We start from the raw sequence: 18,467 nt of genomic DNA on the forward strand, positions 1-18,467 counted from the left end.
CTCCTCAACCCATGCCAGAATAGATTTATAATTTATAGTACAGGAGTAAAACTAGCTTGGCATTTGGCCATTGCTATGAGAGCTAACTTTCGCTTTTTTTTAAAAAGAAAAATTGTTTTTCCCCTCTATTGCGAAACATGAACTGAGCAGTTTCTGTCAGAGGCAGCCAAGTGGCCGAACAAGATTTATATTCAAGTGGCAAATTGCAAATCTGTAATAATACCCCCTTTCCTGGTGTGAGATTATGTTCTGTTCACCTATATTGATGACACTTGGCTATACATCCATCATGGCATTGAATGAGCCACAATTACACTGAATATAACAGTGGAGGGACTCAAATCATTATTTTAAATCTCATCAACGCCTCGGCCAAATCTTTGGTTGATTTTCCTAGTTCTCATTTTCCCCTTTTCTCTGTGTTAATATTTTTTGATTAGCCTCCACAAATCACTTTTGAATTCATGTGAATGCAATTTCTTTTCGAATTGACATGAAATAGCACAAATAAAAGTAAGATGAAAACATTACTTGAAAAAAAATTGCTGGATCTTAAATTATAAACTTTCAGCTCAGTGGAGTGAACTGCAATTGTGTTTCACATGTTCAACTTGATGCATTTGTAATGGCCACGACCAGCATAAATAATGTGAGACATTGCAACCAAAGCCAAAGTTAATGAAAGCTCAAAACCTGAAATGAACAGACAAGCTGCTGAAAATGTTGAACAGGTTGATTTGTCGCTGGCAAAGAATGCTTAATTACTGTTTTGATAAAGGTCACGTCCAAATTATAAGCCTCTCCCCTTTCAGATACTCATCAACCCTGCTCCACATTTCCTGCATCCTGTGGTTGTATTTCAGAGTTGCATTTTGCTGTCCATCATGATTATCAGCTTCTCCAGTTCAGAAGGAATCTGTGCAGACGGTCATAATGATGGGGTGATTGCATATCAAAAGTGTGTCCTGTTTGAAAACTGTATTCTATTTAATAGTGCATTTTCTTTTTGTTACTATTTTATGTTTCTCGTTAGGTTCACATGGGAACCCATATGTGGAATAACTCTCCAGCAAGACGAGGACGTCGTTTGTCAGTAGAGAACCCAATGGCTTTACTAGGCGGTGATGCTGTGAAGTTCTCAGAGATGTTTCAAAAGGACTTGGCAGCTCGGGCAATGAATGTTGACGCAACATTCTGGAACCAATACGCTGCGGCCATCACGAATGGTCTAGCCATGAAAAATAACGAGATTTCTGTTATACAGAATGGAGGCATCCCTCAGCTCCCTGTTAGCCTAGGAGCCAGCAGTATCCCAGCTTTAACTAGTCTGGCCAGCGGAATGGACAGGGTTCGTACAGGGAGCAGCCCACCTGTTGCTAGTCTGGAGAAACAAAGCACAGAAGGAGGTGCAAGTCGCCCATTCGCTAGATTTATCGAAGATGGCAAAGAAATTGGCATTAACTAAAACATGGCACTCTCAAACACAAGTAACAAATGGACCATTTTACCATTGGAATCTTGTACTATATTGTGTACAGTTTTTGGAGCATACCTTCAATAGTTGTTAAGATATGACTTCAACTCCAAATACTCAGTTGTTGTGTTTTTCTTGCTCCTTTACTCATAGCCAGAATCACGAAAGTTTCATATTCTGGTTATGGTTTGAGTTGTCTTGCAAGATTTGCATGGTACTACTTGTTTCAATAGTAAATTTTACAGAAAAATACTTCAAAATTTTTTAGAAAAATTGTACATTCAGAAAATTAATAGGCCCTAGGTTACAGTGAAAGGACAAACTGTGGATTGGAAACAGGGAGGGGCCAAGGGTTCTAACTTAGTTCCTTGACAACGGTTCTGAGAATGAACTGCTAAAGGGCCTGGAAAGCATAAACTGACTGGAGTATGGATGGACAAGTGTGCTAATTGTCTTCACATGAAGTAGAAACTTGAAATTATATTTTTTTTCTTTGAAGATATCCTGCTCTGTTTAAAAAAAGGTGATTTTTGTGTCCCCAGAGATGTGTTCTATGATAAATGTGCTCATCTGTACTATTTATGATGTCAAGATTATGCGGGTCAGAAATAGTATATAGTCCCACGGTCATTTTTTGTCATTTGCATAAATATATGCAAAATTATACAAACGAATACATGTTTCTCAGACAAAAAAATTAAGGATCCTGTTACTGACAACTTTGTAAGAACCATATTAATTTAAATTGAACCCAGATACTTTGGTGAAGTCTGGAAGTCTCTTTTTCTCATCTTTAGGAAGAATACAAGTTTGCAAACCTGTCATTTTTTTTCTTTATTTTTCCCTAATGCAAGCGATTGCTATTGTAACCGCTTTTTTGAGGGGTGGGCAGTGGGAATGAGAAAAAAATTAAAAAATTTTGAAGCTGCTATCTAACCCTTTTAAGTCAGAGATGTATTTCAGATAAAAGAGGATAAAGTTTTGTGTGAGGAAGTAAAATCTCCATTAAATAACATTTTTTAAACTTTAGCATGTGACTTGCTCTAGATGCATTCACTTCCAACTTCAGTTACCATAAGATCCAGTGTATAAGTTGCACCAGTTTCCAAGTCATTTTTACATGCACACCCTTTCAAAATTACTCAAAAATAGACTTCTACACCAGATTTCACAGTATTTTGAGATAACTCTATTTGTTCCTGAAATCAAATGTATGGAATTCTATAAAATAAGGTATCTCCGCCCAGGAAATAATTTTCATTTCATTTAAACATGTGTTAAAGCATTATTTTCACATACCTCATGACAACCTAAGTTCCTAACAAACTACCCTTCCTCTCCCAAACTTTGTGCCTGTTACTCTCGATTAATTATTAATATTAAACTGATCAACTGGTACATACTAATTGCTAGCCCAACTCAGCACACTAATAAAGGTTATTAAATGGCATGCAATTTTGTGTCTTGAGGATGTGCTTGGTGCTATCGAACTTCAAATAGGTCAAAACATACATAATATGTTTTTTGTAAAGACAATAATCCTCATAGATTCATTCAAAACGTTTTTTCATACAATTAACATATTCTCAGAGAAAAATTCAGTCTGAGCACTTTTAGCAAAGCTCAATTATTTTGAATGGCTTAGAGTCCACATTAAAATGGCATGGACAGGAATTTATGCAAACGTGTTAATGGGTGTGTTAAAGCTGCAGAAAGGAAACTGAAACCACCAGAGTCCAATATTGTTTAATTGGTTAGAAATTGACCATTTTATTTATCCCCTAAAGTAGGTGTCAACATGAAATCTTTTATTGTTATTTTCTCTAATGAAAAATAACTTTTACATGCTGCAACTCATGGGAAAGTTACTCTGGATCTGGCAGGCTCAACTTTTATTGTCCTGTTTCCATTGTTTTCAGTAAAACAGATGCCAAGAGGTGAGGCACAAAGAGATTTTCTTTTATTTCACATGCCAGTATGAATTTGGCTTTGCTCCATTTTTATAGTGACCGAGATGAGGGGCATTTGTACACTGGAGCACAAGTTTTCTGCCCCCTGCTTTCAGAGTTGCTTATATTTTGCACACCGTGGAGCTTTTGCATAGGATGAATAAGAAAAGAGCCCATGAAGAAACTTTAAAACACCCTCCCCATCCACCCATACTCCCGCTATGTACATGCCACTATTTACTGCAAGTTAGAGAAGAAAGTCTTGGTTCAATTCTATTAAACTTGTTAAGTCAGGATTTCCTTCAACTGGGACCCTCTTCTCTTGATTATAAGTGTAATTCCACATCTGAAAAGTTTACTGCAAAGTGTGACTGAAGTGCTGTGAAAATGCACATCACATGTATTTGTCCGCTTCAATTGTTAGCTCCCGGCTCTGAAGTACTGCTAGGTTACCTGCAGCAACGTCTGGTATTGATGTGCCCATTTGTCCTGAAGTAACTGTTAGCCATGTGCACAGAGAGGTGAGAGTGAAGACTGTTATAAACATGTTCTCAACTCATGGGGCAGAGCACATCTTCGCTTATGTACTAATCTATTATTCTGATTGACAAGATGTTCTTCCTAGAACAAGATGATAATACCACCCCGTTCTTTGTGAGTCTTAATTTTGTTGCATAACACAACGGAAGGGAGAAAATGCAGACCTGAAAATGAAGCAAAATGAGTAAAGTTTTTTTGTTTCTGAAGGTTCTCTTGACATTGTTGTAGGTCTGACCTTCGTGCCACTTGCTCTTTAGGAGTGTGAACCTCCTCTGAACAGTTTTACTGAATATCATCAACAAGTGGGGAATTGCTTTTTGCATTTCATCAAATTATCAACTGGAGGATTTTCACACTGAGTTAATTCTGAAATGAAGCTGGGATAAATTAAATACCTTGCACCTTATCATATGGCTGAGATGAGTAAAAGAGGACTTTGACCTTCTTAAACCCAGCAAATTTAAGGTTGAACAAAATTTCCATAATATAAAGGCAAGTATTATATGTCCAATAAGCAGGCCTATCTTCTGAATCTGATAAAAGTGTTGTAAAGTTTCTTTAATCTTTAAAATGCTGGAAATGCCATTCAACCTGGCTACTTTTTGCCTTGGCATACTTTGGAACCAAATGGTAAAAGAGTGACATGACAAGTGATCGTTTATTAATGGTACACCATAGTAAGAGTTTGACAGTGCTTTGAATCTGCATTATTATTAAGTAAGCTAGCAAATTGGGATGGGTGGAGCTTAATCAAAACTTGAACTAACAGTAACCGTTTCGTGTACAGTACTACCTCATTTTTATTTGCATTGAAAGCACGGTGGATGGTGGTGTAAAAACTGCTAATTGTTTGAAACTGTTTTTGAAGAGATATTGCAATATGAATTGGGCAAAAGACGTGGTGGAGTTTGCACAGCAGGTATATTGAATGGACTAAAGTGGGACAATCTGCTCATGGAAAAGAAAAATTTAGGACTCCTTTAAGGAACACTATAAAGAATCACTTTACTGGTTGTTTCTGCCATCTTGTTATGATCAACCAACATGAAGTGTCAAGATCGATCGTAGAAGAGCTGTTTTGCCCCCCTCTAAAATTGTATTTACTGCAAGGGGATTTGTTCCTACAGTGAGAACAATGTGTCAATCCTGTGGTACTTCCACCTTTTTAGCACTAAGTGTGGGTGATTATGGGAACCTTTCAAGAGCATAAATAAAATGAAACAAAAGAAGTTGTAAGGTGGCTTAACGTTGCTGTATTTTCAGCAGTTGAATGTTTTATTTATCTGTGTCATTTTCAGTGTGAATTTTTTGTTATCCAAATGATAGCATTTGGTACCATGTAGTGTTCTATCCATAAGGATCTGTAACTTAAGACTTCTAAAGCAATGTAAATAGGGCAGTAGGTAGACGGAACCCTTTTGCATTCAGATGCTGGTTATTCCTCTCTACATGGTGAAGAGAGACACTATTTTTATACTGCGATACCATGTGGGGCTGGGAAACCAACCTGAACGACTTGGGAATTGTTACCTATATCCAATATTTTTATTAAACCTTGTTGGCTTGACACATCTACTGACTGAAATGGATGTCTTAGTCTAGGTTACTATTTTGTCATATGGAATAAATAAAAAAAATGCAGGATATGATTTGCAAGGTAAAAATGTGTTTTTTTCTTTCCTAATCTGTCAATTTTCAAAGAAAAAGCAGAATACTGGCAATAGGAGTTTGTGGTTTATGATGATGTCCTTCTATAGAACCTGTTAATGAGAGTATTTAACACTGCAGTATCCTTTTTGAACGGAACTTGATGTAAGTGTTATCTAATTTAAAATAAACTATTAAATGTGACATTAAATGACCTGCTGGGGGTTAAAATGGGAGCATCGTTCATTGGCTAATTTCTTAATATGAAGTGGAATATTACTTCCAAAACTGAGATACTATATTTTATTTAATCGTTTATTACATAATATTTATTTAAGGGAAAATATACGAAATGGTAGGAAACTATAAAACAAAAAGGAACAGGAGGATCTTGGAGTGTATACCAAAAATGCCTGAAATGGCAGAACAGGAAGATAAGATATTAGGAGTGCATACCCTTAATTGCTTGTGGAGTAGATGCAAGGTTGTGCTGTTAAAATACCACTTTGGCCACAATTAGACTGGGCACATCACACATCACATTCACCACAACACAGAAACGAACCTGTTTGCATTCAATACAGGTCTTTCCTCTCTACATGGTGAAGAGTGACACTACCATTGGGAAGGATGCGAAAGGGATTTGAGAAGACATGGTTTATAACTATTCAGGGAAACTCGCCAGGTTGGTTGAGGGGAGATTCAATTGAGGAGCATGAAGTTATGAGAGATCAACTCAAGCTGAACATGAAGATCCATTTCCTTGAGCATGGAGGTCACTACTGTAAGGCACAAATATAAGTTCATTCATAAATGTTTGGAGGACTTTCACCCAAAGAGTTCAAGAGTCCAGGACTCAATGTCAGAAAGGGGTAACGGAGGGAGAAAGTCTCAGCATAATTGATAGGTTCCTGGTTGAGCATCATAACTACCATTACATAATACACCAAGAATGCGAGGGAGAGGAAAACAAATAGATCCTTCCTTGACATGCATGGATGTGAACATGATGGGCTTCATAGAATTCTTGTCTAACTGTTCCAAAGAGCTACTTAGATCAGAGGAAGCAAAGCATCAACAATTAAAATCATAACATCCCTTCCATCCACGTTTCACTGATTCTCTTATCAATATCAAACATATGCTCCATTGCACAACTACATATTTCTTTCTTCAACCTTCCCAATTACCCTGAAGTGACGTACAAACTTTGTAAAATAGATTTTTTATTAAATCAGCCTAGATCCCCAACACTGTTTGAAGCAAGATAAAATTCCCTCTGTGTACATTGCACGAAAGCAATAAACAAGATTTTCTTGTTGCCTCATTTACTCCATGAAAATTTGACACAAATCATCAACATAACAACATAACAAATCATCAACAAAACATAACAATGATCTGACTTTCTATAAAACTGGACTTATCTATTAAGTGATATCCCACTGAGTTCCGAGCAGAAAATAACACAGATGTGACTATTCCTTACAGTTTTTTTATGATGCAAATTACACCCAACACTGACATAATTTTATTTTATTTCATCTTCTAAACCATTGAGATAAATGGCAGAGCAAAGAAAATGCAGGCAACACTTACGAAGGAAAGCATTATTTACATTTCAGTTGTGTGCTGGAATGCACTAATATGTCTAAAATGCAAGACTGGATATGTCCTACCACACACTGGCATCCTACCACATGCCAGTAATTCCATGAAAATACATGTAATATGATCTACATACAAAACATGATTCAAATGATCAATATCAGAAAAAATTGTCTTTTATGCATATTTTTCAATAGATTCCAGAGACTGTCTTCTCAATTTTTAAAACCACACTTTCTAGATGAATACCATAGCTTCAATCATAAAACAAAGAAAATAAATGTGAACAGAAACAAGTTTGCATCGTTTTGTTATTGTGATAGTTTATAAATATATGTTTCAAAAGGTTCAGGGGTTAGCAGTGCTGAGTTACAGCGATAAAGACTCTGGACTGAAGAGCAATTCCTCCATCCAGGATGCACCCACCAACATCCAAATACATCAGTTAAACTTTTAGTATAAATAAAGAATAAACCAGACATTTGCTTGTGCTGGAGATCAAACGTTCCTTCACAAGGTGACCTTCACAGCATTTGGCAGAATTTTCTGCTCTGATTAGTTGCTAACTTTATTCTAGTTAATTTTTTATCAAAATGATACATAAACTGTATCATACCAGAATTCTGCAGCAAATAATTTTCACCCTAATCAATCATACCACAGATTTGGCACATGACCTATAGATTGCCGAAACAAAGGAGTTGCTGAAACAAACATTTTTGATTGAGATATCACTGAGTAAATGTCAATTATTGATTCAATACATTTAATATAATACATTGTATTTAACGATACAAAGCAGTTCAAACTAGATCAAACTAAAGCAAAATGTGCAGCTGTTCAAAATAGGATTTACCAATGAAAAGTTTTGTTACTAAAATATTTCATCCGGTTTTTTTTATGCCAGTGTAAGTTAAAGTATCCCCAATTTTAAGACTGCACACCAGAAACATTAGTGTGTAAATCGAATGTAAAAATTGAAATCGTTCATCATTGCTAAATCCAATGCAGAATGCTAAAATACCCTTGCAATGGTTTGTAAAACTCAGGTGTTTATATTTGGGGCAGACAAGGGGAAGGGTGAGAATTCAGAGATGCGCCACACTTGTGGTTCAGTATAGCTTTGCAGAGGAAACAGACAGATTTTTTGAGATTGACGGAAATTGGATTTATGACCAAGTCCATAGGTGAAGTCATCCATTAAAATCAAAATAATAAAAGTAGACCACATGAAACATACGTTCCCAACCCCAACCCTCCTCCGCTGTAAAATAAAACCATTTTACTCAATATTCAATACATTGTTAAAGTGAGGAATATTAAACAAAGACCGGGAGGGCATCAATGAAAAATTCACAACAATGTACATTATTTGAAGATTAAAGGATGAAGCATTGACCCAGATAAAGGAAACGTAAGGGGCTGGTGTTTGGGGAGGAGAGGAAGGAGATACGCAACAAAAAAAAACATTCAGGAAGGGGTGAATCAAGGATACGGTAAGTGCCAAGTCGAGCGAGTTTAACTAGGACCGGAAGTCAAAATCTAACATTAAGGTCTAGAAACAATTTCGCAGTTTATTCTAAATTAGTAACAATCGGTAACTGTTTCCATTGCCCATCCACACAGACGTCCTGAGCTCAATTGCGAATTCCCTCCTGCTGCCCCACTTAATCTCCATTCCCCTCCAATAGCCCCACATTATTTCTATTTATTCATCCAAAGGATAAAGCCCACAGAAGGAAAAATGGGTTTGAAAAATATATCTTGATCGAGTTTGAAGTTAACATTCCTGTTAAATCGGAACTATTTTTCAAACCACCTGAAACTAGATAATAAAGGTATGGCCATTCCACGCCAGGTTAGAAGTCGACACGTACTATTTTTACGCAAATCTGAGGTGATGGCTTTTCGTTGCAAAGTGCATCCATCGTCGTTTAGTTTCTCATTTACGGCTGCGTGTTCAGCCACAGGGACATACAGCACAGTAACAGGCCCTTCGACCGAACTCATCCACGCCAACCAAGATGCCCCATCTAAGCTAGTCCCATTTGATGGAGTCCAGTTGTAGCAGTGTTTTCCTAATGCAAGACCGAAACATCGCGGAAATGTTGAAATAAAAGCAGAAAATGTTGGGCAATCTCGGCAATTGTTGAGAAATAATGTGTTAATGTTTCACCCTGGTGATATTCAAAATCCACGTGTCCTTACCCTACAAGTGTTATATTTAATATATCAGTCATCAACGTTGATGGTGGCTCATATAAGGGCTCCGGTAAATACATAGGGAGGGTTTTGGAATCACAGACATTGAATGGCAGGAGCGATGATTTTTCAACAGTATTTGTGCTTTAACACTTTTTAAATATACAAAGTATTTTTTTAAAAATCCAGTCTCCAATTCTTTTTTTAACGCGATCTAGAATTTTTGCCCGTCAGATTATTCAATAACAATATACAAACAGAAAATGATGAAAACATTCAGCAGGTCGGGTGGTTTATGCAGAGAAAGAAAAACAAGAGTTGACGTTTCAGGCTGGGGACCCTTCGTCACATTATCCCATGTGCAGACTACCTTAGGAAATGTTCAACTTACAACTAAACAGACCTCGTTGTGTAAAGAAGTTAACCCTGGTATCAACGTAGAGAACACTCAATGGGTAATTGTTGGAATTCATTCCACTCACTCGGTGACAACAGTTGTCAACATTTCAGCCTTGTCCCGAGAGCTCACTGCACTTAAGGCACACGGAGTAAAATTAACGCATTGATCGTTTTGCAGGTTTGGGAGTGCGTGCAAACTTAACGCCGCTTAAGAGCCAGCCACATCGAAATACAGCCTGCACAAATATGCGGATGAATTATCATCTTTCTAAATCTCCACCAAATAATTTCGAAAGACCCAACATTTCAGCTTCAGCTCTTGTCTGGTAGTGACTCTGTATTCAATGAGTTAATTTTTTTTTAATCCTAATTTGTAAATGTGAAGGTTTTATTTCCCCCCTCCGCAACCGTTTACGAGTTGTAAATTACACTGGTGTGCAGGCACACGTGAGCCGGAGGTCATCGTTCTGCACAACTCCCAACAGGTCGCAAAAGAATGGAGTCATTGAAATGTGTTACAAATGTCTGTCACGTCCTTCAGTTCCACATCTCTATCTTACCCACCCGCCTGCAAATGGGCCGGCGAGTCAAACAGAACACGCTCAGTATCTTGAGCAAAACAAAAACAAACTACTGGTGGAACTCAGTGGGTCAAGCAGCATCTGTGAAGGGAAAAGGGCAGACAACGTTTCGTCTCCCCGCGTTCAGCATTGTATTTGTGGAGTTAAACCGTGAATTTTACGCCAACACGCGAGGATAATTTACTTCGATATTGTTTTTCTCGGTTGGTTCCTGATTGTCAGCTACCCAACAACCCAATGGTTAAAAACACGTTGTCACTTATTTGCTTCAGCACCGATGTTGCCTCTTATTTTAAATAACTCTTCTACCTAAGCCAAAACTGAGGAAGGTGCCGTTGCACTTAAAATGTTGTCTTCAAGTGCTTGGTGTTCCCTTGTAGTAAGTAAGTCTATTAAAAAATCACGTTCACAGTCCCGTAAAATAACACATTATCAACACGATACAAAAGTTCGCAGGTTGTAGAAATGTAAAACAGAAACTGCGAGGCACTCATTTCCTCTCTGAATGTGTGGGTTCATTTAATGATGCGGAAGCTTATCGGTGGGTTATTTGCAACGGTGCGAGGGATTTTGCAATTGATTTATGACCCACCCCAGCTACCCCAAATTAGACTATTTCAGTGAAGAATTGCAACGATATGAAACCTTTCCTTTGCAACAAAATTGAATCCCATTTTGCAAACAAAAAGACGCCGCTGGGGGTAGGAATGCGTTGAAATCAGAGTCGGATATGTTCCCATTTGTCCCCAAAGTCTCACTTTCAATTTCCAAAATCCGGCTGCTGTGTTAAACATGGTTTTTAAATTCTTTACGCTGTCCGAGGCGTTTCTGTCGAGAGTGATTTAAAGAGGGACCTTCACCTCCACGATGTTACGTTAAGTCTAAATAAACGTCAGGTTTATGTTACTCCCTGGTTGGTGATTCTAATTGCTCCCCGGGTTTACGACTAAAAGAAGACATTTCCTGCTTTTCACGTTGCATTTTGGTTTCCTTGTCGGGGCAGCGGTGTCCGCGATCGTTGACTGCATGGGGTGCATGAGACAGATTGTCAGGTAACGCGAACAATTCGAGTGTAACATCCTCCAAAACTAACCACCATCATCGAGATACTACTTTACTCATAAGATAAATATCAGCTATAATGCAAAATGAAATGCAGTTTAATAGTCCTATTATTTATACCGCATAATCAGTGCATTAATATTATTTCTTAATTTATTACAGGACCTTGGCGGACAGCTTCCCAGGTATTTTTTTTTAAATCTTGTTTTGAACAGACCAATCTTTAAAGTTGCTTGGTGCTCCCTGTAACTCCAGGGTCAAGAGGTAACATTTTAACGTATTTCTCGTTGGACTCGTCCATCCCTTCATGTTGCCACGTTTACAAGGGACTTGGTGGTTGTGAGTCTCCAGTTTTATTATTTGATTATTGCAGGGGAGTTGACCGCTCACTGGATTGCAACGAGCACGGCATTAATTCTTAATAAATCAATTATATCTGAATGTCGGATCCACTTAAAGGGCAATTTAACAGGAGCCAATGAACTGTCAAAAAAGATTGCTTGCTAATGTGCAAACAGGTGAGTTTTTGAATGCAAGTGTCGGAGGAATAGAACAGAATAGGGTTATATGGATAAATGAAATATCATTGGGAGCATCTGTGAAGTTTAACAGCTGCCTCAGACTCCCACCGGTGTGAGTACTAAGTATAAGGTGCCTCATTGGGTCGGCTCTTTCTGGCTGTGATTTGCCCGTGAAATTACTGTAATCGTGAAGGTTAATCACGCCCAGTAATTAACCTCACTGTTCATGGGCGCTCCTATGAAGATGCCACACATCATTCTACTTCTAGTGAATTGGGAATATTTTATACCGCGGGTTTCGCTGTGAGATCAGCACGATCCGTTTACTAGAGGGTTATAGGGGTAAGATACCAAAACCGCAAACGTTTATGCGTGTGTGAGACAGACGGACAATGGTTTTGCAAATTTTTCGTTTCTTTGTATTGCAAATTATTACCACCGAAATCAGTCCATTATTAAATCATCACGATTTCCAGATATCGGTATATAATTCATAAAATGACAAGGTTATCTTGAAGCAGACAGCAACGAAGTGGGGCTTAATTCATAACAGGCGCCAAGAGTTCTTTCTGACTGTAGATTTTTTCTTTCTCACAGATAAAAAGGGGCCGTTTCTCATATATATATATGTAAAGCAAGCGAGCTAAAGAAATGCAAAGCATTTTAAACATTCAAACCTAGAAGCTCTTTATATAGAGATATCGGCCAGCTACGTCTAGTCAAGGACTGCTGCAATAGAAAGTAATTCATTGCACAAGTGTACGGTTACTGGAATAGGGTAGGCAATGTGAAACGCGTTTCCGAGATTTATTGCAGCTCTAAACACGGGGACCCAATAAAGAGCTTCTAGGTTTGAATGTTTAAAATGCTTTGCATTTCTTTAGCTCGCTTGCTTTACAGTAAGGGAACTAAGACGGGTCACCATTGTACTAATGGCAACCAGATAGACAGCGGCGATAGCGACCTGACCTGTGCGTTAGCGCGGGGAGTTCGTCTCCTAATCAGCACAAGAAAAGTATAGAATGTACACCAGGCGGCAATATCACGAATATAAAAGCTTTTTTTTAGAAACGCTCCGGAATTCGCCCCAATGAACACGAATGCACATTAAACAAATATGTTTTTTTTAAGGATCCATCAACAGTTCAGTTTACTATTTTTCATTTAAAATTGCAGGAAATTACTTTGGCTACCTGCTGGGAGATTTATAGGGGTTTCATTACCTTGGTAAATTAGTCACCGTTTTATTCTTGTGTTATGATTTAATGAACGCACTTAAAACGTGGCTTGTGGCTGTAATATATGTTCTTTATTTCCAACCGCAACAGCAATATCAAATTATTTAGACTGTATTTTGTTAAAGACATCAATTATAATTTAAATGCTAATGTATGCATTCCCCTAGGTATCATCACGGATTCCTTCCTATAAATTACGCGTAAGACGAGCGATATTTAATAAAAATAAAATACATTTGAACCTTGTTTCTTTTTTTAAAATGTTAAACAATTAATGTGAAGTCTTGTAGCCATTCCTCAATTATCTCATGCGGCGTGAGATGGAATTGGTCAGCGGGCAAATGACAACAGTGGATCGCATGAAACAATGTCAGCATTGATATTGCGCTGGTATCAGTTGGGTGCTTGAGTAATTCACGCACGGCGGACAGAAATAAAGCGGGTACTTTCATAGGGTGGGGGGATTTAAAAGATTATCACTTGCTAATGATGGTTGGAAGTTTCAGCGATGTAGCGGATTAATATCCGAACTTTAATCATCATAGTTATAGAGCAGAACGCGAGGTGTTGGCAGCTTTTACTGCTACATTAAATCTAAGTCTTTACGAATATGATAAAAACGAGTGGCACTCGTCTACGGCTGTAGTTCTATATAATGTAGGCCATTATGTGCTGGTATAAATAATTCTCACCAAATGAAACGGTTCTGGGTATTTTAGCACAAACATCCACGGCCAATAATGATGTGGTTATGTACAACTCCATTACAAAATAACAAGGGACTCCTTACAGTGCAAGTACAGAGTTAACACATGTTTGAATTTCTATCAATTATTCCTTGGTATTTGATCACAATACTAATATACGTGCAGCATTTATCATTAGCATGGAACGGTTGGGTGAAGACGAAACGACATGGCTACAAGGTCATAACCCGATATGGCTGGAAACAAACCTCTGAGCATTGTGGCTGAGATAATAAAAACGTGTTTTATAATATAATTTTGTTTTGGTTTATTTCTTATTGCATACATACACTTGTCACCCATGTAGTCCACTGTGGAACTGAATGTACTGGAGTACAACTGAATTAAGTTCGATCTCATAGAGAATATATTTGTAGAAAGATCAATATTTCCCCAGGTTATTGAAGTTGAAATGGCATTAACAACGCTGAATAAACTCTCTGTTTGGGTGTTCTTTGTCATCTATCATGGTGGTAGGGCGCATCTGGGACTTGGCTTTTATTTGCTCCATCAGAAGCCCAATGTGTATTTATTCCATGGGCAATAAATTCAGTTAGCAAAGGGCACCGATTGGTGGTAAAAGCAGATAACAAAGACAATTATTTTTGCACAACTAGTTGTGAACTGAGCTCAATTTCCCTGAAAGACTGGTGCAAGCTGATTTAATGGTAACTTTTTAAAAAATTGGGTAACCTTTTGGAAGGGAATATTGGCAAAGCTGCATGTAAATTCAGAGACTTTCAAATCTAGTGCCTAAAAAAGGAAAATCGTCCTTTCCTTATCAGAAGATTCCACTGCTCACCATCCTTTCCCATCAGACTCCACTATCTATAGCATTTTGTTCTCCACTTATCATATCCCAGCCTCTGTTACTATCTCCACCCTTCCTTCCCCACCTGATTCATATCTGCCAATATAATCCACCACCCCACCCCCATACCTGTTTCCACCTATTGTTTGCTAGTTCTTGCAAATCTCCTATACTAGCTAATTCCCTGTAATCTTTCAGTCCAGATGAAGGGTCTTGACCTGAAGCATCAACAGTCAATTTCCCTTCACAGATGCAGCCTGATCCAGAGTTCCTCCGGCAGGTTTTCTTCCTTTTACTCACCTGTAAATAGCACTAATCTAATAGCTCTTTCCAAAAAGCCAGCAAAACCATAAATGAGCCTAATGGACTCCCCTCTGCTGTTATGACACTAAACATTGTTGTCATCAGTCATCACTTGGCGCACCAGTGCTCAGAATGGATGTTCATGCATGCACCTCACTTACTGTAGAGACATTGAGACAGAGGCAAACAGTCAAACACAAGCCAAATGTTACCTCAAAACAAGAAGAGGGAGCACTGAATTACAGCAACGTCTCTTGATATTTCCACTGACAAAGTTCTGTGTAGAAAAGTTGAATTTTCTTCCTGCCTTGGCATTTTTCTTGGCAGAGGGTGTCTAACTTGTGTAAGGAAGTGTTGCCAAAGATATCAAGCATAGTCTACAGAACTCAAAGGTTCGGTGATTTCAAATATCAGGATTAAATAACCCTATACCAATTTCTTAAATTTTACCATCTATAAATCTGGCCATTGAAGAGAGGTCTGCAAAAGGCAGATTGGGACTTAATTAATTTGCCTACGTGGTCAAAAGCAGAGCAACTTAAATTTAAGAGTGGGAGGTTGGTGGCAGTCCAAGGCAGGAATTGCCAAGTCTAAAGGCAACTACTAGAAATCAGTCCGTTTAGGCCAGGATCAGCAACAAGCACTTATTCCAGGCCTCCCAAAAGTCTTTGAATTTCCCCAGCCCAGAATACCATACCTTACTCTCCTACTCCTGGGCATTTTGTTTTCCAAGCAACCTGGAGCCAAAGCAGTCTTCCGAGTGTCACAGATCCCAATTAGCTCCCAGTCAATGAGCAGAAATTGGCCATCAGTGTTCCAACAGTGACCTGCCACTATTAACACCCCTGAATTTGATGAGTCCTTTGGCCTCTTCCATACCTTCTTCTGCTGCCTGTTAATACCAGGTAATGCACGAAACAGCTGTGGGATTAGGTGTAATGTCCAGAGGTTAAAGTATAGTTGTTAAAATAATGGTTGTAAAGCCACAGCCTCCTCCAGATTAGAGAGTGGCAGTGTAGCAGAGAAATTCTTTCACACAAGTGCCTGAACACAATAAGCTACTGGACATTTCTGAAATAAAAGTGTTGTTGTCTGAACCACTGGAGTTTTAAGGAGGTAGAGGTGATCACATTGAGACTGCAATCAGGCTGTAGAGTCTAAAATTAAGGGGCAAAGTCTCAGAATAAGCAGTTGGCCATTTAGGAGTGGAATATGAAGCAATTCATTCCTTTACGATCATTTTAAATGCATGTGGTCAATCCCTAGACAGTTGTGAATGCTTAATTATTGAGTATATTCATGACTGCAATTAATAAAGGAATTGAGGGAGTTGTTGATTTGGTATCAAGTGCGAATTGGAAATTTCAAAAACGAGAGCTTTCGGGTAAAGGTGGAAAGTTTAAAAGAAGTGTGCGGGGCACATTTTTTTGCACAGATTGCAGTGAATACCTGGAACGAGTTGCCAGGGGTGGTGGCGGTGGCTGATAAAATGGTGGCGTTTTAGAGATTTTTAGATAGGCTGATGGATATGCAGGGGATAAATTGGATATCAATCACATAAAGGTAGAGGAGATTAGTTTAACTTGGCATAGTTTGGTACAGGCATTGTGAGCTGATGGGCCTGCTCCTGTGCTGTGCTGGTGTAAGTCCTATGTTCTAGGTAGGTTTGAATTTCTCCTGTTTCTATTTCTTACATGTGTATGTAACCGCAGCTGTCAACTTACTCACCCACAGACATCCCCCTGTCTCCTTCCAGAGCACCAACGGGAATATCAAAGGCTCTATTTTTTGGTCTTCAAGAGGAATAAACTCTGAAAGACATCTGATAATCTAGATTGTATTCCAATTTCCCTCATTTAAACACTGAACACCGATCCAAAATGAACTTGCTGCAAGTGTGCTATTACTTTTTAACAATAACACAATCCTTTAAAATAAACGATGTGGTGGCCTGTCAGCTTAGGGGAGGGTGTGGAGCAGGCATTTGGATAATGAAGCTCTTATAGTCACAGGGTGGTTAGCCATGTCTTGTTATTTTCCAGTTTTGTGAGAAATTAATTGCAGTTGATGAACACACTTAAAAGAAAACTGATGTATTTTAGAAGTTTATTCGAGGAATATGTTCATATGGGATCTAAATGCTTGATTTGTGTGTAAACTCACCAGAAAGCTCACATTAATTGAAACATTTCCAAGTTTTCAGCCAGAACAGGAAGAGCTGGAATAAAGGCCTCTTGCAATCCAGATTTGCACAGGGGCTTGAGGGAGTGTCGGAGTATCTAAATGAAAGATCCTGTAGGAGCTGGCAAGTGAAATTAAGATGATGTTAGTTGATTTTGAAGTGCCCAACAACAGTTATTGTGTGGTGGTGGAGGAATGCCAGGCAGCTCAAATGCTACACTGCCAGCTATATTTACAGATCCTAGTACACCAACCTTCCAATAATTATAGGAATTGTGCGACAGACTTCACAGCGGCATAGAACAGTTGGAAAACTATGTCACTAACTACAAGAAATCTTACAGCAACCCCAGCCCTTAAAGGCTTCCAGACGTGAGTCAGGATAGCCTTAGGGAGGTCTTTTTGGGCATGAATTAAGAAACAGAGTCTCAGGTTAAGAGACCAGCTATTTATAACTATGCTATGAAATTGTCTTGGGGATGGTGGTTATATATCTGTATGCTAAACAATTGGCCATCGACAACACTCTCTACTTCAAAAGAAGCCATACCTTTCAGTAATCTCAAAAAGGTCGTGGCTGAGTAAATTGAAAGCTGGGTTTATCATCATATCATATCATATATATACAGCCGGAAACAGGCCTTTTCGGCCCTCCAAGTCCGTGCCGCCCAGTGATCCCCGTACATTAACACTATCCTACACCCACTAGGGACAATTTTTACATTTACCCAGCCAATTAACCTACATACCTGTACGTCTACATTGGAACAAAGAAGGCTGGTGCTCTTTGAATCCATTCCACCATTCAATACGATCATGGCTGATGCTCCATCTCAATACCAATTTCCTGCTCATAAGTACACAATGGCAGTCAGTATCATTTTTTTTTCTTGCCTCTTCTTCTACTTTCATTTCAGCGCTCAAATCATATCAAGCAGGTAACTAATATAGAAATCACAATGTGTAAGAAGGAACTGCAGATTCTGGTTTAAACCAAAGATAGACACAAAAAGCTGGAGGAAAGAGGGTTTTATTCAGCATCTCTGGAGAAAATGAATAGGTGATGTTTCGGGTCAAGACCCTTCTTCAGACTGAGTCAGGGGGAAGGAAAACGAGAGATATAGATGGTGATATAGAGAGATACAGAACAAATGAATGAAAGATATGCAAAAAAGTAATGATGATAAAGGAACCAGGCCATTGTT

At 38.5% G+C, this 18,467-nt stretch overlaps 1 protein-coding gene across 10 annotated transcripts in view; it reads left to right on the top strand.

The window, feature by feature from the left end:
* Positions 1–14,186, top strand: part of LOC144592747 (sal-like protein 3) — a 66,792-nt gene extending 52,606 nt beyond the window's left edge. For 9 of the 10 annotated variants that reach the window (XM_078397697.1, XM_078397698.1, XM_078397695.1 and 6 more), the window contains one exon: positions 1,034–14,186. In XM_078397697.1, the coding sequence (XP_078253823.1) occupies positions 1,034–1,465 (432 nt within the window). In that variant the 3' untranslated portion in view covers positions 1,466–14,186. The remainder of the gene's footprint in view (positions 1–1,033) is intronic. The other variant, XM_078397706.1, reaches the window with a different exon arrangement.
* Positions 14,187–18,467: the final 4,281 nt, after the last annotated feature.

This window comes from Rhinoraja longicauda, chromosome 4 (assembly GCF_053455715.1).
Source record: "Rhinoraja longicauda isolate Sanriku21f chromosome 4, sRhiLon1.1, whole genome shotgun sequence".
NCBI classification, from domain to species: domain Eukaryota; kingdom Metazoa; phylum Chordata; class Chondrichthyes; order Rajiformes; family Arhynchobatidae; genus Rhinoraja; species Rhinoraja longicauda.